This window comes from Salvia splendens, chromosome 2, assembly GCF_004379255.2.
Source record: "Salvia splendens isolate huo1 chromosome 2, SspV2, whole genome shotgun sequence".
Classification (NCBI taxonomy): domain Eukaryota; kingdom Viridiplantae; phylum Streptophyta; class Magnoliopsida; order Lamiales; family Lamiaceae; genus Salvia; species Salvia splendens.
The window spans coordinates 30,950,454-30,971,077 of record NC_056033.1 but is presented as its reverse complement, the minus strand read 5'-3'; the positions used below and the strand labels follow the sequence as shown (position 1 = coordinate 30,971,077).

Here is a 20,624-nt window from a genome sequence, read left to right as displayed (position 1 = left end):
CACGGAAGGATTATCGCAATCGCTTGACGGCTTCACTTGACTGTATATGTTTGCTTCTATTTCAAGGTATGACATTCTGTGGTCATGATGAATCAATAGAGTCTACAAATCAAGGCAATTTTCTTATGCTCATACGTTTTGTTGCTAGTCATAATGATGATATAAAGAAGGTTGTCTTGAATAATGCTCCGGGAAATAAAAAAATGATAGCTCCTGATATTCAAAAAGATCTTGTCTGTGCTTGTGCTATGGAGACCACTAATGCTATTCTTCATGAGGTAGGTGATGAATACTTTTCTATATTAGTTGATGAATCTCGTGATATATCAGTCAAGGAACAAATGGCGCTTGCTATAAGATTTGTCAATTCAAAAGGATGTGTGGTTGAACGGTTTATTGGTATTGTTCATGTGAGAGACACCAAAGCTTCCTCATTAAAAGCGGCTATAGAAGTTTTGTTTTTGAAGCATAATTTGAGCTTATCTAAAGTGTGAGGGCAAGGTTATGATGGAGCAAGTAACATGCGAGGCGAATTTAATGGACTCAAGGCATTGATCCTGCAAGAGAACTCTTCTGCCTATTATGTTCATTGTTTTGCTCATCAATTACAACTAGCTCTTGTTGTTGTGGCAAAGAAAAAACCACAAGTTGCTGCTTTTTTTAACTTGGTGAACAATATAACTACTATAGTTGGAGCTTCATGCAAGCGCAAAGATTTACTTCAGGAGAAGCAAATAGAAAGACTTTTGGGAGCATTTGATTGTGGTGAAATCTCAACGGGCACAGGTTCTAATGAAGAATGAAGTCTTCAAAGAGCTGGTGATACACGTTGGGGGTCTCATCATAGTTCACTGATAAATTTGTCGATGGTGTTCACCCTAGTTATTGAGGTTCTCCAAATCGTTGAAGAAGATGGTACTGCAGAACAAAGTGGTGACGCATGTTTGTTATTAGGTGTTGTGCCAACTTTTGAGTTTGCATTCATTTTGCACTTGATGACGACAATATTGGCAATCACGAATCAACTATCTTTGGCATTGCAAAGGAAAGATCAGGATATTGAGAATGCGATGGCGTTAGTTGAAGTAGCAAAACAACATCTATAAGATATGCGGGATGAAGGATGAGAGTCTCTGATCAGCGAAGTATCTATATTTTGTGAGAAAAATGATATTGAAATCTAAGATATGAAGGACATGTATAAGACTCTTGGTCGAGGTAGTCCTTGAAGGAAAGGTGAAGTTTTGACGAACTTGAATTATTTCAGGTTTGAGCTTTTAAATGGTGTGATCGATTGGCAACTACAAGAACTCAACAATCGCTTCAATGAGGCTAACATAAATTTGCTTCTTTGCGTGTCTTGCTTAAGCCCAAAGAGTTCCTTTGCTGCTTTTAACAAATCCAAATTGATTAAACTTGCTCATTGTTATCCTTTGGAGTTCTCTGAAGTTAGTTTTCGGTTGCTTGACAAACAACTCGAGACTTATATCCGCGACATGAGATCACATGAAGAGTTCTCAAATCTTGAAAGTATTGGAGATCTTTCTCAAAGGTTAGTTGCTACAAGAAGACATATTGTCTATCCATTGGTTTATTTGCTTGTGAAGTTGGCTTTGGTTCTACTTGTTGCGACCGCATCAGTTGAGAGGTATTTTTCGGCTATGAAAATTGTGAAAATCCGTCTTCGTAATAAGATGGGAGACTCTTGGATGAATGATTGTTTGGTTACATATATTGAGAGAGATATATTTTGTAAGATTGATGCTGAAAGAATTTTGCATAGTTTTCAAGTTATTAGACCTCGTCGGGGACAATTGTAATTGTTTAGTTCATGCTTAATATATTTTAGTATCTTTGTCGTTTTATGTTTATTCATTTATTTGTATATATTTATATTTTTGCCCCATCTCGTACAATTTTTTGGCTCCGCCTCTGTATGTAGGAGAGGAGGAAAGAGCCATAGAAGAAAGGAAGTAAGAGCTTTGTAGATGCCATTACTAATAGAGTGTTGTAAGAATGGGGAGTGGGCTTGCTATTTTCATATTTATATAGGCCAGTCCTATAAAGTTTAGCCAAAGTGTTTTATTCCATTTTCTATTTTGCTTCCCATTCACAATCATACTAATAATGGAGTCCATACTAGCTCGGTCTACAAATAATAGTTTTGAATTATGATAGTCGACGTCATAAGTTTTAATATAAAATTGAAAATGTCAGAAAAAAAGGTAAAAGAAGTTTTGGTAATGGAAAATAAAATAAGAGATGAAAACTTAACAATTAAAAATAGAAACGGGACTAAGTACTCATGAGCTAAGTTTATAATACTACAATAGGTACATATACTACCACAATTTTAATAAATATGCAAAAGCTGTTTCAGCTCTAAATTATTTCATCTAAAATGAAGAAAGTTTCTTCGAAAGATTATTGAATTATAATAAAGTTTATGTTATTTTAGGAATTTGGTCATCAATAAGATGATACTCTGGATCCAAGTTTGCATTCGTGTCGTTTGGATCCTTCTCTCTGCAAAGCAAATTATCATCATCATCATCATATCAAGACGAATGAATTTATCGTAAGAAAAATGTGGTAAATCCGACTCTGACTTACGATTTCGCATATATAGCTATTCCAACTACAACTATCAAAAAGGCCAAATAGTACAACCAATCAACCTGCAAAAATGTCAATAGTAGATTAATACAAAAATCACCAAATTCCATTTCCAAACTACAACGGACAACCTTCTGCTTGTAGATGAATATCCTAATTACAACAGCCCACATATCAGATGTAAGCATGGAAATATTGAAAAATGCTGCTCCACTCCTCTGCATTACAAAACCCAATCTTCCGTAAATACGATTCATTCATGATACTGAAATACGAAATTAAAACCCGGACCGGATTGACCTTAAGAACAAAAGGCATAAGTGTGCAGAACAGAAAGCTGGACACTGCATAAACAACGTAGTTTGAAAACTACAAATAACACATTAACTCATTAGTAACAACACAAACTTTTTCACTACAACACAACATATATATGTAAATTGCTTTGATACATACAACTCCAGCAGACCACTTCGTTGATGCCAGAGTGTTCCTCTCCAGCACAGTACTAAAACAAGGTTTAAGGAAACAACATCTATAACTACGAAAGCTCGTTTATAACCACACCAAGGATACATCTCGGTTGCGCTTATAAGCATACCAAACACACCGATCATTGATACTACTTCAACGCGATCCTTCCTCTTCACACAGAACTCCTGCATCAAGTTAAATTACAAGATTTCAATACAGTACCACTAGTACTTGATATATACTAGTATATACTGACCTCGCCAACATTGCTCACTGTGAAGAAAATGGAGCCTACAATGACGAGAAAATCGCCTAGAAGAGGATTAGAACCGCTTCCACCACCGGACACTCCTGCGTCAGAGAGGAGCACGAGAGCAAGGCCTCCGACACAAATGGCGGCGCCGAGAAACTGCCACAGAGAATATCTTGTGGCGAGGAACATCCAAGTAAGAATGATAGACCAAACTATTGTCCAGCAATCTAGTATGGTTACACTGGTGATGGATGTGAACTGGAATGCTTTATTAACTGCACCACATTATTTATTTATTTCTTGAATAATAAACATGGAATTACCAAATTCTGGTATCTCTCATGAACTTTGAAATTGCAATATTAAATCACCAAGTTACAATTTTTCTCAATTGTCTCATTCGATCACAAAATGTCCGTCTTTTAACCATATTCAAGACGACGAGTTTTTATTAAAATTAAAGTCCTTAATTTCCTCATTTCTCCTCTTAATTTCAAGACAACATATAATGATATGGATTTGCGATAAATAAAACAATTGAGAAAAATTGAAACTTTGTGATTTAATATAACAATTTGAAAGTTCATGAGACAAACAAAAATTGACCAAAATTCATGATTTAAACGGCTATTATCCCCAAGATATTTACCAAGATAATTGCCATGGACGTCAACAAAGCCTAAGAGGGCATAGCAATACCATGGAACCTGCATTTTGAGATTATTTACATCACCAAGATTGAGGGAATGTTAATGGAGGTGTATATATTTAATTAATTACCATCAATTTGTGGCGGCGATAGAGCATGATGCTTCCATAGACAAGAGCCACAGCAGAGTATGTAGTGAAGGACAGAAAAAGAGGTGCATCCACTGCTTAACAAAATACCAATATTAACAATATGCATCTTGTTTGAACTAAAATTAAAAACAATAAGATCCATTACTAGTTGTAATAGTAGAAGAGTACCTTGAGTGGAAACCAAAGAAGCAGAAAAGGTCATTATTGCAAGAACAAAAGAAACCAACTGCCCAAACCCCAAATCCACCAATGTCTTGAGCATTCCCTCATTCTCTCTGCCCATCGCCACAATCATGAATTACACTTTTAAATGAATAGTAATAACAATGTCACAGGCATTAATTTTGGTGTTAATATAAGGTTGATTAATTTGGTGAGGGGATATGGGAATGGGGAGTAGCATGTGCAGTTCTTATTTTGTCAACCAACAAGAAAGTTAGGTTGGCTTACATGCTTGCCAAAATCATGTGCCCAATCTTAATGCTTGTCTCAGATATTTTATGAGTTCTAACACATTTCAAAGCCTATTTACCAATATTTCATCAGAAATCAAAACAAAATTTAAAATCAATTATAAACTCTGTATAATTTAATTTTTTTTATTATTTTGTTTATTTATTTATACTCCTACCTTTTTATTTTGTACAAAGAAAATTCATTGGATCATACGACGCACGGGTTTGATACTAATACAAAACTTCAGTTCCGAACCCTATTAATATGACTTTCTACCAATGTTGTTTTCCCTAAACTTCAATTCGATTTTGTATCATGTTGCCCCATATGGGTATATAACATAGTATGTAGGATTCTTGGATCAGGAAGAAATCATAGTTTTAGACACGAATGTTGATGATGGTTAATTTATTAAAGAATGGGCTTTAGGACAAGAGGGCCCAGTGTACAAAATACAAAGCCCACTATTGTGCAACCAAGTAGCAACGTGGCCCAATACGTTCAAACGGGAGAGGAGACAAGGCTCTCTTCCTCTCGTATATTGTCCAAAAAATAATCCCGAAGGAAGGAAGTAGTAGAAGATTAGTTGAGAGCTTAAAATTAGTGCAGCAGCCTCGCCTCACACTTGTTAATTACTAATACTATATTAACTGCTATGAATTTTCAACATCAACTTTTTATAAATACATCTAGAAAATAAAGCAACTTTGATGAAATATGGTTAAATATAATTTGCACGAACCATATGGTTAGGATGTAATAATTTCTTCACTGAATTCGAAGTGAAGGATGTTTCTCAAATGCTACACTGAGCTGGGAATTCAATGATAGAAAATCTACTATTTGCCTTCATTGGAGCAATCTTGCGCCATGAGGAAATAAGAAGCAAAAAGTAGTTACTCTTTCAATTACTGAATCAGGGTTTTGAAGAATTGAAAGTTACAGTACTTAACTGAAGTCTTGTGATTAAGAAAACTAATTAATTGGTTTAAATGCAGTGCCATTGTCACCAAGATAAGCCCCACCATAAACTATAGAGGGAATGAGAAGTTTACAGCGAAGCAAACACGCATAAGAATCTTCCCAAAAAAAACTTACATAAACAATACAAGAATCATATTAATCCACTAATATGCGCCACGTATGAGAGATGATTCAATGCTGGGACCACTGTTTTTCCCACAACGCGTCTGCATATGAATTCGGCCTATTGAAATTTGGCACGTCAGTTTCTAAACAAAGTCTTTTATGGATACGCTTTTTTTATTTTTATTTTCATTTTCTTTACAGATAAAGATTCTGGTTTTTCATAGTAATCTACCAAGTTTTGCTTAAACAAAGCTATAACTACTAGTATCGTTTCTCTATTTAAAAAATTGCAACTCCAAATCCGGAAATTTATAATATGCTGATATCGAAGTTCAAAATTTTATTTGTAAATAATAAATTTAAAGATACATTTGTTTTTACTTTCGATGAAAATCGTTTTTTTCTCTCGAATTTATATGTTATTTTGATATGTTTTGATGTACAATCAATTACAAACAAATGTGTTAAATTTGTAAGGCAATGCTACTTGGGGATTCTAAATTCGTATTTAATGACATATATCAATATAAATACATTATAATAGAGATTTAGATCGCATAATAACACCTCACATCAAACTTAACTCAACAAAAAAAAATTACTCCTACTTATCTTTTATTTTTTTAACCAACCTTACTTCCCAACTACTTTAATTTTTAATAACTTTATTCAATGCTAAATGCTAATTCCCTAAGTCCTGAGGCAAATATAAAATTCCACCATTTGAAAAGTCTCCTAAAACAATTTCTTAAATCTCAACTCCAAAACACTCAAATATAAACAAATAAAACACCTTTATTAACAAAACTAATTTCCACATTTTCAATGCTAGAAAAAAAAAGAAGAAAATTTTGAAAACATTTTGACAACCTAAGCCGCTGGGGGTTGATTTCTTCCAGCCATCTATACTTTGTTTGAATAAAAAATAAAAATAAATAAATTTTGAGTATAAAAAATGAATTGTTTCCCTATCTACGGAAAATACAATAATATTAACTGAATTTATCAATCAAAACAGAAAAGGCGCCACGTATGCAAAAAACGTGGTGCGGCAAGGAAGGCGGTCCATCCAAAAAGGCAGTAATTTTCTCAGCCCCATTTCCATTTATCTCTCATTCACATTTTTATTTCCTTGCTGATTAAAAACTCTGAAAAGGGCAAAAACTGGAGGAAATTCCCATCTTCAAATCCTCCTCCTTTTTTTGCTCTTCCAGCCTGTCCCCTCTATTATTATTATTATTTAAAATAATATTGGAGTATTAATTTCCTTCCCAAATATTAAATCCCCCTTTTCTTTCATCCTTCCTTCCCCACTCTCATTATTCCTTTTCCAACCCCCTTTCTATACATAACGCCGATTCCTCGCATAAATCGAATTCTCCATCAATATAACATAACCCTCGCGATTTGTGAAGGTTGAATTCAAAATTCGTGTGTTGTTGGAAGGGAAAAGAAAGAAATCATGGCGGAAGAGCACGGATTTCAGGCACCGGAAGGCCACCGCTTGTGCGCCAATAACTGCGGATTCTTCGGCTCTCCGGCCACGCAGAATTTCTGCTCCAAGTGCTACCAGGATCTCTGCCTCAAAAATTCAGGCGATTCCACCTCCGTATTCCCCGCCCCGTTGACCGGCGCATCGCCGTCTAATCCGGCGCCCGTGGCGCATCACGCCACGCCGGCGGTCGTCTCCTTACCTGAGAAAGCTCAGATCCAGGATTCTCCGGCGGTGGCGCAGCAATCGACGGCGAACAGGTGCTCGACGTGCAGGAAGAAGGTCGGACTGACCGGATTCCGATGCCGGTGCGGCGTGACGTTCTGCGGGACCCACAGGTACCCGGAGAAGCACGGATGCAGCTTCGATTTCAAGTCGGTGGGGCGAGAGGCCATCGCCAAGGCCAATCCGCTGGTCAAAGCTGAGAAGCTGGAGAGGATATGAATGAAATGACGACGATGACTGATCATCGGAGCCGTCGCTTTGATAGACTTTTTTTTAATCTCTGGATGAATGGATGGTGCAGATCGATCGATCGTTCGTTTTTAGGTTCGGCGCCGTGTGAATTCCATGTGTATAATTTTTACATTTCTTAAATTTACTTATAATTTTCTTTTCCGTTTTATTACTATTACAATCTATCTCCAGTTTCCAGATATTGGTAATTTGTATTAGCATTAAATAAGAAAACTATTATTACTCCTATCTATTTTATAAAAAAAAAGAAGAATAAGAATAGTGTTCGTAAATTTTATTTTATTTTATTTTATTATAATTTGTCGTATTTTCATACTAGTATAATTTAAATGGTAGAATTGTGGCGTAGGTGGCACGTCATTTTTTGGACCATTGTTTGATTGTTTAAAAATAAATTTAGCTTGATAAGGTATGCCGACGCAACTTGTACTATCATGAATCATCTAGAAGCTGCACGCCTGCACTGCACCCAATATTGACCTAACAAAATTTAATCAATGAATCAAATAATTTCCATATTCCAACACTCAATTAAAAACGAACAAGAAATTATACTTTCATAAATGAGTAAGCCTATTTCGTGCAACAACATAACGAATAGTAACAGTTTTCAGATAGTTTTGGTACACCTACACCTTACAATTTTGATTTAAATTGGGTTACAATGTGACATACGATGATACGAATATAAATGAGTGAATTCTACCCCTTCGTCCCACTAAAAATGTCTCACTTTCCTTTTTTGTTTGTCTCAACCATAATGACTCATTATTAAAAATAGAAACATTTCGATCTCTACTTTATTTCATCTCTCTTACTTTACTATCTCCACATAATACATAAAATAAAGATGTATAAATTTTTGTGTCGTCCAAGGAATGAGTCATCTTCTTTGAAACGGATGGAGTAGTATTTTTGTAATAATAACAGCATATTCCATCCATTTAGCAATAGCTCTCAGTAAATCAGATCATTCGGATTGGTGTTATAATGTTATTGTAATTAAACTCATGTGAATTCAATTAAAGGAATTCCGATCTAAAATAAAATAATTTGGATATCTTCTTACTAGATTTGATATTTTGTCTAAATTGATATGATATAAAGATTAAGTTCATTGGAGACGCGTTGGAGACTTGGACCACGCAGGCAAATTTCATTTCAATTACACCATTTTAAAAAAATTGCTAAAAAATATAGAAAAGTTCAAAGTAGAGGCATATAAGAATATTGTTCTGCTCAATAATTGTTATACCAAAACTAATGTAAAAGGAAAAAAGTGAGTTGTCGCAAAAAGAAATAAAAGAAGATGATGTAGCAAATGATGATTGGAAGATGATTTGTGTTGCAAGGAATATGTGATTATTTTATGTGATGGGTGAGGATTCAATGAACCAAATTTGGTTGGGAAGGTTGTTGCTTAAGATAAGAGCAAACCCATAACCCCCCAAATCCACCCATTTGTTTTGTCACACATGGTTGGAGGCTATACAATAAAACCATTCAAAAAATGAAGAAAAGAATTGCATATTACTATCAAAATTCAATTTTGAGTTTATACCCATCTTCAATGATTTTAGATTTTTTTTTCTCTAAGCTTGCATATGGACATCTCAGAACCAAAAGGAGTATAATACTAGATAAATAAAGTGTCGTTTTTATGTGAAAATTATCGATTTCAAATTAAATGTTTGATAATTATATATGTCATGATCAAGTTGTATTTTGGGCTGAACGTTTTCTTGTTTTTTCACTTATAGAATAAGTAAATATGATCAAGTTGTATTTTGGGCTGAACGTTTCCTTGTTTTTTCACTTGAATAAGTAAATAGTGATATTTCTGGGATATCCTTGAAATTTCAACTAAATAATATAGGAGGACGGCGTTTTCTTAACTATATTATTACTATGTTAGAATAGAATCCAACCATAACTTACACATGCTAAATAATATTTTAATACATAGTGTGTGTTGATGATAATTCTTTAGTATACAAATACGACAATATTTAGTGGAGGAGACTGCTGGCCGTCGGGGACACAATTAGAACTTAACCTTCCAAAGAGATTAAAATAATATTAGTATTGAATTTATTTATTAGGTTAGGATAGTTGAAGTTAAAAAATTTGAGGTATGCAAGTTTCAGGCATATTGTTTGACAAGGTATCATACTTTTTTTATTTAATAAATAGATGATATAACGTGATTTATTATAAAATAAATATATATTAAATATTAGACTAATTTAATTTTATTTATAAATTTAAAAATAAACAAAATTAACTAGAAAATTTAAACAAAAATATATAAATACTTCAAGTTGGTAAGTACGGAGCAGTAAATAGTGGGTAGTAAGACTCAAGATATAATGTGTGGTAAAAAATTGTTTACAAAAATATTGAAATGAACTAATTAAGTATGTGGGATGGACAAAAATGATAAAAAGAGACTATGTTTTGGAAATGGATGGAGTATAATAAAATAATAAGTATCAAATTTTAGTCTGAGTTGATTATAAGAATTACTTCCATTGTATATTCTAAGGTAAGTTTCGGTTCGTTAGACATGATAATAGTAACATATAATAGTATGAGATAAGCCATAATATGATTGTCTAAAATTAAATTAGTCACCAGGAAAGTGTGAGATGATTAATCATGAGATCAAATACAATTATAGTTATAGATGCAAGCCAAGATACATTATCACGGGCCGAACTTTTATAGAAAATGCAACTTAAAAAGAGATAAGATTAGTCATGACATTTAATCAGAAGCGACAGACAACCGAACAAAGAGTAAGTAGAATTAACACCTCTTATTTTGCCACCATGATTGCTCTTATTTTTTTACTTCTTCAATATAGCGCTACTCTGCTCTTTACTTAATAAGTAATCATATACTCATCATTTAACTTTTTTTATTTGCGACACGTTGCTGTTTTTCTTACAGCTATCCCCTCACAAAAGCGTTATATCTTTTTGCTATAAAGTTCGTATAAAAGGGAATCCATATATCTCTGCCAATTGACGTTTACAGATCATCAAGACTGGCTTACGAATATCATATGGCCGCAAATAATGTTACAGAGCCCATGCTGGATTGGATCACTGATTGGGCCCATCAATTCAATTTAATGTGGCCCTCTCTATCATTTAAAATCAACTTATTTATTCGTAAAATCCAGCTAGCTAGGAAAAATATATATATATATAGTATTCTAATGTAGAGGAATAATTAAATGGAATATTACATGGATATCAAAAAAATTCACTAATGTAACATGATATACAGTTATACACTTACTTATACACATAACTGATCAAAAGAAACAGACATCCTCTAAATTTGATAATTAATTTTTGGACGAGGCTAATCAAAAATGAAAAACATACTACTATAGTAGTAATTGGCATGGGCATGATCACAATTCATCATTTGGAGAAGTAACATCGTGGTTGCAGTGAGTGTACGAGCTCAAGCTCTCCAACCATATCTCATCTGCGGTGACGGAGTTGGTCTCGTTGTTGCGGTGCCACGACCAGTGGGCGTGGGTGTCGTTCAACACCCTCAACCGCCCATGCCCGAAGCTTGGCTCCCGATACATTGAGATTGAACGACTAGGGCTCTCAAACCTTTAATTATAGCCATTAAATACAATAAATAATTCAATTAATACTACTACTAATTTTTGAAACCAAAGTTTGATACACAAATGGAATGGCACTTACGTCATCGCGAGTCCTTCTCTGTTTCCTCCATCGCCAATAGTGATATGAACCGGACCACATTGATCTGCCTTGTTGTCATAAACCCTAGTCTGAAAATTATATTCCAACATAATTATAATTTTTTTATATTATAATATCTCCTTACATAAATATAGTCTCATTAAGGAATGTAATGTGAAATTGGTAAAGTAGGAGTCAGAAAGATAAAATATGTACTCACAAATCTTTCGTATGCGTGAACATGACCAGCGAATATGACATCGACCCGTGCCTTGTACAAAATATTTTCCATAGCTATTCTCATACTTTCACCCTCACCTTTATGGGCAGCATTAGTATTGTACCACGGCGCGTGGATCAACGCAAAAACCCAAGGGGTTTTGGACCTATTGACGGCAGCCAGGTCAGCAAGAAGCCACGCGTATTGATCTGAGTCAGCATCAAAGTCGGTGTAAGAGCCAAGCATGAGGATGTGGGCCCCTGCGATGTCGAACGAGTAGTATAAGTTGGATTGGGAATTGCTTTCTTGATAGGGCATGAGCCATCTAGCGTTGTAGGCTTTGAATCCCTGAGGGTAAATGATGGGGAACATTTCGATCTCGTGGTTTCCTTGGGTGACCATCCATGGCCTCGCGCTCGCTAAGGGCTCGACCAGCCGCCCGAACGAGTCCCATAGCGGCTGCTGCATATCGGCGTAGGATAGATCTCCCGGAAGGAGAAACATGTCATAGTCCGATCCACCCACATGGGCTAAGGTTGATTCCGTCCATTCTGTTTGCCCAAGATCTCCTGCACTTTCCATTTTAGTACTCCCTATTTACACAACTTCATGTGCCTAGAAAATTTAATAATCTACCAGATAATCTAAACCAAAAACGATAGTAATACAATACATGCATGAAAAAAAATCATAACCAAAATTTGCTACCTACTTTCTCTATCCACAAAAAATAGTCATTGGATAAAAAGGATAAAGTATGATAGAGAAAAAAATAAAGTGAATAAAATTGTGAAAGAAAAATAAAAGATAAGGCTGAAGTAGAAGAGAAAAAGATAAAAGATGAGTAATAAATTGGAAGTAGCTTCCAATTTTTAGTACTCATTAAGACTAATTTTGGTGGATGAATGGAAATAGAAAGATAGGACTATTTTTTTTTTGAATGAAATCATGGATGAGTATATATATTATCACAAGTATAGATCCAAATTGGGAAATGAATCGTGATTAATAATTGCAAAATTAAATCTAACATACTCTCACCGTCCATGATTAAATGTCATGTATTTGACTGGCATGTGTTTAAAGAAATTGTTTGACTTTGTAAAGTAAATAATATAAAAGGTTAGTGGAATGTGGACCACTCTTTTATATATTGGTTTAATAATAAAATGTGTGGAGATTGAGTTGGTGTAATGTAGGGTTCACTTATCAAATATAGTAAAAGTGAAATGACATATTTATTGGCGGACGGACGAAAAAGGAAAAATGAGATATTTAATGGCGGATGGAGGAGTACTAACTCATTGAAAAAATATGATCCTAATGAAATTATAGAAGAAGAGTGAGATATCAAAAATGTTTAATAAAGGATCTCAAATGCCACAAATTGGGTTTTGAAGGTAGTAAAAGAAAAATAAACAGAATTAGTTGCAAAAACATGTAGAATAAGGTGGTGGAAGGCTTTGCTTGAAAGTTTTTCATTGAAACTAACTCTCAATGAAATGAATCCATATCGTCACGCAACAAACTCAATGTGGCTTACCGGCAACAGCAAATTCGACGGGGAACGCCGACGGCGGCGTTCGGAAGCTGAACTCCGTCCCCCCGCCGCCGCATCTGTAGTAATAGGTGGTGCTGGGCTCCAAGGGACCAATCTTGACGTGGTGAATTTCTCCGGAGGTGTAAAAGAAGTAGTGATACGACGTACTTTCCTCCCCCGAGGCGGCCGCGCTGTATTTTCCGGGCACTTTCCCGTACTCTACCACGGATCGAGATTTTTCTTCCGTTATCCACGAAACCCTCATGTAATCTTTCCCTGCCAATGAAATGTGTACCTGATTTTTTTTTACAAAAAAAGAAATTAATTAAATTACATGTATAATTAACATAGAAAAAATAAAATATCAATCAACCTGTTGGGGGGCAGATTCGGAGCCTTTGTGTGGCCGGGAAATGAGCGGCCGGGGGTGCGGACGGGTGTATTCCGGTGAAGCCGGTGCTGCCAAAAGCAAGAAGAAGAGGAGGAGCAACATCATTTTCAGGGTCCAAAAGTACCTATGATTTAATTTGATCTTGCTAAGGTTAGTATAGTCGTGATTGTATATATAAGTTACAAGAATTTGAATAATAATAATAATAATAATAATAATAATAATAATAATAATAATAATAATAATAATAATAATAATAATAATAATAATAATAAATATATAAATGAAGAGTACCAGGAGTAAGAAGATAGCGTAAAGAAACCTAAGTTGGATAATTTATGGATATACATGCTAACAACAATAATCACATAAAAAACATGTACAGTTGTCCCTGTCAATTAGTTTTGACTCAATCAACGTATTTTTATTCCGAATTCTACAAATATATTTTGAGATGTTCTGTATTAATAATCTGATTTAACAGTTGTATTATCTGATATCTTCAAAAATTGTTGATTACAATAATAATTATAATAACATTAAATAAATAAATAAAGAGTTGTGATCAATGTCGAACTAATTTTAAAAACCGAACTAGAGACCAAATTAGGGTCATTAAATCTAGTTTTTTGATGAGATTCACTGATGTATAAAATTATTTCGGTCTTCATTACCATCTCATTTTACTTCATTCCAGTAGATTTATTACTTCATTCTAGTACGTAATACCTTGAAACTACATTATGTTTTTACTTATGTCTAATAGGTTTTGAAATGAAACATATTCTTCATTCGAATTCATTGAATTGATTTTTTACTTTATTCACTTAAAAAAATACTACAATTTATTCTAGTAGGTTTATTACTTCATTCAAAAAGGTTATTACTTCATTGGACAAGATTTTTACTTCATTCCAATAGGACTTCAAATGCTTCTACACATATTTCATTCAAATAGTTTATTCGTATATCATTCCATGTGCTTATTACACCATTCAATTAGGCTATCACTTCGTTTTGTTGTCATAGCTGGAATTTCGGGACTATCACAGCGTCGACGGGATGGTCTTGACGTTTACGTCCGCGAAACAACATATATGTACTGGAATGAAGTAATAATCCTATTGGAATGAAGTAAAAACCTACTGGAATGAAGTTATATATTCTGAAATGAAGTTAAATCCTTGTAATATGTTATGACTTATTTGCCCTGTGTTGAAGTAAAATCGGCTTATGATGATTGTGGGAAACATTTGTGCATCTCATCCGTAAAAAACTAGATCTAAAAACTCTAATTTGATGTAGTTCTGCGGTTCAGCAATAAGAAGTGGATTTGCATATAAGACTTAATAAATAAATAAATAAATAATAGATAGATAGGCCTCTTAATTCCTCTACCAATTTGAGAATCAAAACTGCACCGACAGAAGAGGGCATAACAAAGTTGAATAAATTGGAATAATAATATTAACGTGCAAATTTAAGTGAAAGAGAACAAACGGTTAGAAAGTAAAGCATGTTCGTTACAAATGTGGGATGAGCTGCTGATGATACATTGATGAAAAAACTTCCTTACTTATCATAGAAATTATGAAATTAAAAGAAATGTAGAGTTCTGGATTATTAGCCAATTCCACTTAATTAATTACTTAATCATAGCTACAACTTAAAAATTATCTCTAATGGGAAATTAACCTGGCTAAATATAAGTAGCGTCGACATCATTATCCATATATAATTCGTTTGGAATCAAAGTTGATTAAAACCTATAACTTAAATAATGCACAAGTCAAGCGATGCATATATATATTGGTTGTCACTGAAATTTGAGAAGAGGAAGCAACGTCGCATATTCGAGGAATGTACCATAATCAGATCAGAACACATGTAAAATAAACCAGATTAACAATCTATGATATTTCAAGCCAAGTCGGGCATTTCGTGACAACCTCCAATTCTTTCAAAAAAATTTAATTAAATTTGGGAGAAGCTTCACGTTTTGGTCGACCGGCCATTAACTGGCTTGTTAATAATTCCAATTTCATAGTTTAATTATATACTCCATCCGTCCCATATTACTCGTACTTTTCATTTTAGGCCATAAATTTGAGATTGATATTTTAGTGTAATTAAATTAGAATTTTAAGTGTAATGAGACATCACTTAATAAAAGAGCTCTTAACTTAAACTAACATATTAATTAAATGCATTAATTTTAACTTAAACTATAAATAGTGTAAGGAGTTTGTGACGAGCCGAAAAGCAACAATGCAAGTAACATGGGACGGAGGGAGTATATAAGATAAAAATAATTCCGTCCATGTGATTGGCTTCGCATCAATTTTCTATTTGATACTTTAATTACAAATTCTTAAGGATGTTAAATGGAATATTCTGAGACTATGCCTTGTTTAAAACTTCTCCGGTTCCGTATATTATAAACTTACTTATATATAATCAAGTTCTTCGATCTCATCTAAGAGCATCTACGATAGGGCGGACGATGCCAGATGCAACGCCCGCAGACGATGGCGTCGGAACACGCATCGTCCGCCTAACTGCGGCTCAGGCAGACAATACCGCGGACGATGCAACGCGTTTTCCTTTTTTCGAATTTTTTAATCTATTTAAACCTCATTTCTCATTCCATTTCCCACACCAATAATTCTCTCTCATCTCCCACTTTCCCCACATACCAATATATCTCTCCCTATCTTTCTCACTAAAAAAAATGAGACCCGGCGACGACTAGAGTACATCGGAGGGCATTACTCGGGCCTTGACTCGGCCCTTATTCGATTGCATTCATGAGGCTGTGGCTGAATGCTTGGCCGAAATGGAGCGCGAGCGTGAAGCGGCGGAGCAGGTCCAGACGACACAGATCCCGAGGCCGATTCGACGTCGGACGTTTGTCTGCCGCGAGCACGACGTAGCTCACAAACGTCTGTTCGTAGACTATTTTGCCGAGCAACCACGGTGGGGTCAGACGGTTTTTCACCGCCATTTTAGAATGTGGCGAGATCTTTTTCTCAGCATTGTCCAAACGTTGGAGGCACGTGATGAATACTTCCAGTATCGAGAAGATGGCATCGGCAGACCCGGACTTACGCCGTTGCAGAAGTGCACGGCTGCGCTCTGGCACCACCGCGGACATGTAGGGGAGTTGTAGAGGCTTATAGAAACACATAATTTCGTAAGCCGACTGTTGAGGATTGCCAGACCCTGATTAAGATGCACGAGACGACGCACAACTTTCCTAGAATGCTAGGGAGCATCGATTGTATGCAATGGGAGTGGAAGAATTACCCGATGGCATGGAGAGGCTAATTTACTAGTGGATACAAGGGCAGCCACACGACGATGATCCTCGAAGCCGTCGCTGACCATCGGCTCTGGATCTGGCATGCTTACTTCGGTGTAGCGGGGTCGAACAACGACATCAACGTCCTCAACTCATCCAACATCTTCACCGAACAATGCAATGGCAACGGCCAGACCATCGAGTTCACTGCCAACGAACGCCAATATCATATGGGGTACTACTTGGCCGATGGAATATACCCAAGGTGGCATGTTTTTGTGAAGACGATCAGTTGCCCAATAGGTGACAGGAGAGTTTTATTTGCACAAAAGCAAGAGGCTGCAAGGAAGGATGCGAAGCGGGCATTTGGTGTGCTCCAAGCGCGGTGGGCATTAGTGAAAGGTCCGGCGCGTTTCTGGTCAAGGAAGTCATCGCCGATGTCATGTATGCGTGCATCATCTTGCATAACATGATAGTCGAACACGAAGGTGGAAGAGTCACCGATTGGGGAGATGATGAAGGTGGATCTACCTCCAGCACGGCGACCCCGCCCCACGTTCGAGGATTACCGATGGGCTTCGTTCTATCTAGACAGGCCTCAATGCACAACCAACAAGACCATACTCAGCTCATGAACGACATGATTGAAGAAGTTTAGAACCGTAACCGCCATTGAGAATTTGTAGTTGTTTTATTTCGTACTGTAATGTTTGAACTTTCAATGAAATGAAGTTTATTTCGTACTGTAATTTTTATAGTGTTTTAAATATTCAAAAAATTAAATGCTTAGGGCGGATTATAGGGCGACCTATAGGGCATCTCATTGCAGGTGAATGAGTAGGAGGATAAAATGCTGATGTAGCGGAGCATAGGGTGCCCTATAGGGCGGACTACAGGGCGCCCATTATGGATGGTCTATATATATATATATATATATATATATATATATATATATATATATATATATATATATATATATATATATATATATGGGAGCGTTATTCTCTTATTCATTACTTAGATCCTTTATTCTTCTTAATATGGGCCGTTAGATCTCATTCATCAACGGTCCAGATGATCTGCATTATTACACTATAATGGTGCATTATTAATCGGTGTGCATTATTCAATTGAAAATCTGCATTATTACACTATAATGGTGCATTATTAGTAGGTGTGCATTATTCAACTGAAAATCTGCATTATTAAATGACACGTGGAACCAATCTAACCGTCGGATGACAAAATCGTGGGGCTGAGATTAAAAAGAACAAAGAACAAAGAACAAAAGATACAAAAAGGAAATGAATACATCCCGGGGAGCGTTATTCTCCTATTCATCCCTTAGATCCTTTATTCTTCTTAATATGGGCCGTTAGATCTCATTCATCAACGGTCCAGATGATCTGCATTATTACACTATAATGGTGCATTATTAGTCGATGTGCATTATTCAACTGAAAATCTGCATTATTACACAATAATGGTGCATTATTAGTCGGTGTGTATTATTCAACTGAAAATCTGCATTATTAAATGACACGTGGCACCAATCTAACCGTCAGATGACAAAATCATGGGGCTGAGATTAAAAAAACAAAGAACAAAAGATACAAAAAGGAAATGAATACACCCATATATTTATATATATAAGGTTGTGTTAAAGATAGAACCATTCTTAAGTGTAGAACCTAGAACTCTACATATTTTATTCATTGGATGAGGAAAAAATGACGGTCAAGATTAAAAATCATACATATTAGACTATGTTTTCACGACATTCCGGACTCAACATGTGAAAAAACTCACATGTTGATGGAAGAATGAATGAAACGAAGAAGTGTCCATGCATGCTTTATTTTTTCACTTCTCTGCATTCACCCATTAATAATAGTTTTGGTTGTAATGGGAAGTTGCTGTGCAAATCAACACCATTGGATTAAAAGATCTAACGACCTCCGTTTGACATTTGTTCTACGTTTAAGAATGGTTCTACTTTTAAGAATGGTTCTATCTATATATATCGATCCCGCATTAATTTAATAAGAAAATCTAAACATTTTTAATTGGTAGTACTTAATTTGCTAGTACATATAGAAATGATTTTACTTGGGCTAGTTATGTGATTGTACTATTAATGGAGTACATGATTATGATAATTTATCAAAAAAAATGATTATGATATAAAAGTCTGAGAACTCATATGCTTTAGCCCAAACGATGGGTTACGGCGAACTATTACAAGTTTTCTCCAAATGCACAAAATTTTACTTTTTGTGATTCTGAATGTTGGAATCGTGCACTTTGACTAATAATAAATATTATAAGACATTTAATTTTGTAAAATTAAATGCAATAGCGTCGATTTACATTTCGAGTAGATGACCGTAGCATATTCATTTTCTCAAATTCGATTCCCGGTGAGTGAGAAATAATATATTAAAGTTAGTCACTATAAAGCTAGAAATGAGTTATGAGAAAAACTAAGGGATTAATTAACTAAGTGTTAATTATCCCACATCGGGATGATAAACTTCTTTGATGAAGTATTTAATAAGATGAATTATTATGTGTAATAATTATCGTGGAATAAGATGGGTGACAGAGCCCACACGCGCGCGCCGTCGCCCGCCCGCGAGCCGTGAGCCGTGCACCGTCACCGGGCGCCGGGGCAATTGGTCTTTAGGTGGTCTTTGGGTTATTCTTTGGGCGTGGTTCAAGTCCCACTTGTTCTTTTTAGACAACCTCAAACTCCACGCTATCCCCACTGGACCCCGACGCATAACGGGAGACAAAAGGTCTAAAAGGTCCCAGCTGGACCCCTACGCATAACGAGAGACAAAAGGTCCCCGATGGACCCCGACGGTCCATGGCGTATCCCGTCGTGTAGTGTGTCCAGATGCATCGTGTCTCTTCAGCTCCCGACGGCTAGTGCACCAGTCAGTAACCCCCGGCGGTTACAGTCAATGGACTTGATGACAGACATTATGTCTGTTGACTCCAGCAACCCCTGCGGGTGGACTTGGCCTATAAATAGGCATGCATCCATTGCATTCAACACACAACAAACTCAAGCATTCTTGCATACATGCTCTCTCTCTCTGCATAATCTTCTCGTCGAAGCTCTGCCCCCACCTTACTCCCGTTCGCCAGAGCTCTGTTGCTACTTCAGAGGCGAAGCCGTTTTATCTTTGGGAACGACATGCCAAACCGAGAGCACAATCGGAGCGTATCTCGTCTTGCGGAAATAGGACTCCTCGACTCGGCTTACCGCTTTCCACAAATTTTCCATGTAATTTCTTTTCGGTTGTTTCTGTGTAATTTTTTCTTTGTTTTTACCGTGTAATTTTCGCCCGGCAAATTTGTATCTCAACATTTATCAACAATACATTAATAAACTCAGTATTTACGTGATATTTGAGGATTATTTTCATCTTGTTTTGATTGATTTTGATGTTTGATATTAGTATTTGATTTCATTATTAATAATTTTACATATTAATGTGTTTGTTGAGTTTTGGAGTATTAACAATTATTTTAAAAGGGGTAGTAGAATATGAACATACACAAAAATAGAGTCCGAGAAAAAATTGTTAATGGATGCATGACTGAATTGGCGGGTAGTAGAATATGAACATACACAAAAATAGAGTCCGAGCAAAAATTGTTAATGAATGCATGACTGAATTGGCTCCTAGTTACGAGCAAAAATCTATCTAAATAGGATCCTTAACACTGAGCAAAATCTGTTAATAAAAAATTGAAGTGGCTCTATCTTCAAGG

At 35.7% G+C, this 20,624-nt stretch overlaps 3 protein-coding genes across 6 annotated transcripts; 1 reads left to right on the top strand and 2 right to left on the bottom strand.

Moving 5' to 3' along the window:
- Nucleotides 1-2,277: 2,277 nt before the first annotated feature.
- LOC121792175 (solute carrier family 35 member F1-like) lies at nucleotides 2,278-4,535 on the bottom strand. Of its 4 annotated transcripts, XM_042190018.1 has the most exons (10): nucleotides 4,313-4,532; nucleotides 4,124-4,215; nucleotides 3,993-4,050; nucleotides 3,347-3,618; nucleotides 3,193-3,275; nucleotides 3,073-3,124; nucleotides 2,917-2,985; nucleotides 2,748-2,834; nucleotides 2,614-2,678; nucleotides 2,278-2,526 (listed from the first exon to the last, which is right to left on the bottom strand). In XM_042190018.1, the coding sequence occupies exons 1-10, from the start codon at nucleotides 4,437-4,439 to the stop codon at nucleotides 2,445-2,447; spliced, it is 987 nt and encodes a 328-aa protein (XP_042045952.1). In that variant the 5' UTR covers nucleotides 4,440-4,532; the 3' UTR covers nucleotides 2,278-2,444. The 4 variants fall into 4 exon arrangements, with proteins under 4 accessions (XP_042045952.1, XP_042045951.1, XP_042045954.1 ...); XM_042190017.1 differs by having other exon boundaries at nucleotides 2,614-2,834; nucleotides 4,313-4,535; XM_042190020.1 differs by lacking the exon at nucleotides 2,917-2,985 and having other exon boundaries at nucleotides 4,313-4,533.
- A 2,289-nt stretch (nucleotides 4,536-6,824) lies between these two features.
- LOC121792177 (zinc finger A20 and AN1 domain-containing stress-associated protein 6-like) lies at nucleotides 6,825-7,806 on the top strand. Its single transcript, XM_042190021.1, has one exon. It carries the CDS (start codon nucleotides 7,152-7,154, stop codon nucleotides 7,623-7,625), a length of 474 nt encoding a protein of 157 aa, XP_042045955.1. The 5' UTR covers nucleotides 6,825-7,151; the 3' UTR covers nucleotides 7,626-7,806.
- Nucleotides 7,807-10,912: 3,106 nt separating this feature from the next.
- On the bottom strand, nucleotides 10,913-14,222 carry LOC121778226 (purple acid phosphatase 22-like). The gene is made up of 6 exons (XM_042175542.1): nucleotides 14,215-14,222; nucleotides 13,523-13,685; nucleotides 13,153-13,444; nucleotides 11,610-12,178; nucleotides 11,390-11,478; nucleotides 10,913-11,293 (listed from the first exon to the last, which is right to left on the bottom strand). Exons 1-6 carry the CDS (start codon nucleotides 14,220-14,222, stop codon nucleotides 11,083-11,085), a joined length of 1,332 nt encoding a protein of 443 aa, XP_042031476.1. The 3' UTR covers nucleotides 10,913-11,082.
- Nucleotides 14,223-20,624: the final 6,402 nt, after the last annotated feature.

What these genes read in the sequence shown, in the direction of transcription:
- LOC121792175 (XM_042190017.1), bottom strand. Translation starts at nt 4,439, where the DNA reads ATGATTGTGGCGATGGGCAGAGAGAATGAGGGAATGCTCAAGACATTG. An exon ending in ATCGCCGCCACAAATTGATG is followed by an intron (nt 4,051 to 4,123) that starts GTAATTAATTAA and finishes CTCAAAATGCAG; the next exon opens with GTTCCATGGTATTGCTATGC. An exon ending in CGAAGTGGTCTGCTGGAGTT is followed by an intron (nt 2,986 to 3,072) that starts GTATGTATCAAA and finishes TGTTATTTGTAG; the next exon opens with TTTTCAAACTACGTTGTTTA.
- LOC121792177 (XM_042190021.1), top strand. Translation starts at nt 7,152, where the DNA reads ATGGCGGAAGAGCACGGATTTCAGGCACCGGAAGGCCACCGCTTGTGC.
- LOC121778226 (XM_042175542.1), bottom strand. An exon ending in CGTCGAATTTGCTGTTGCCG is followed by an intron (nt 12,179 to 13,152) that starts GTAAGCCACATT and finishes TGGAAAGTGCAG; the next exon opens with GAGATCTTGGGCAAACAGAA. An exon ending in TTCACGCATACGAAAGATTT is followed by an intron (nt 11,479 to 11,609) that starts GTGAGTACATAT and finishes TATAATTTTCAG; the next exon opens with ACTAGGGTTTATGACAACAA.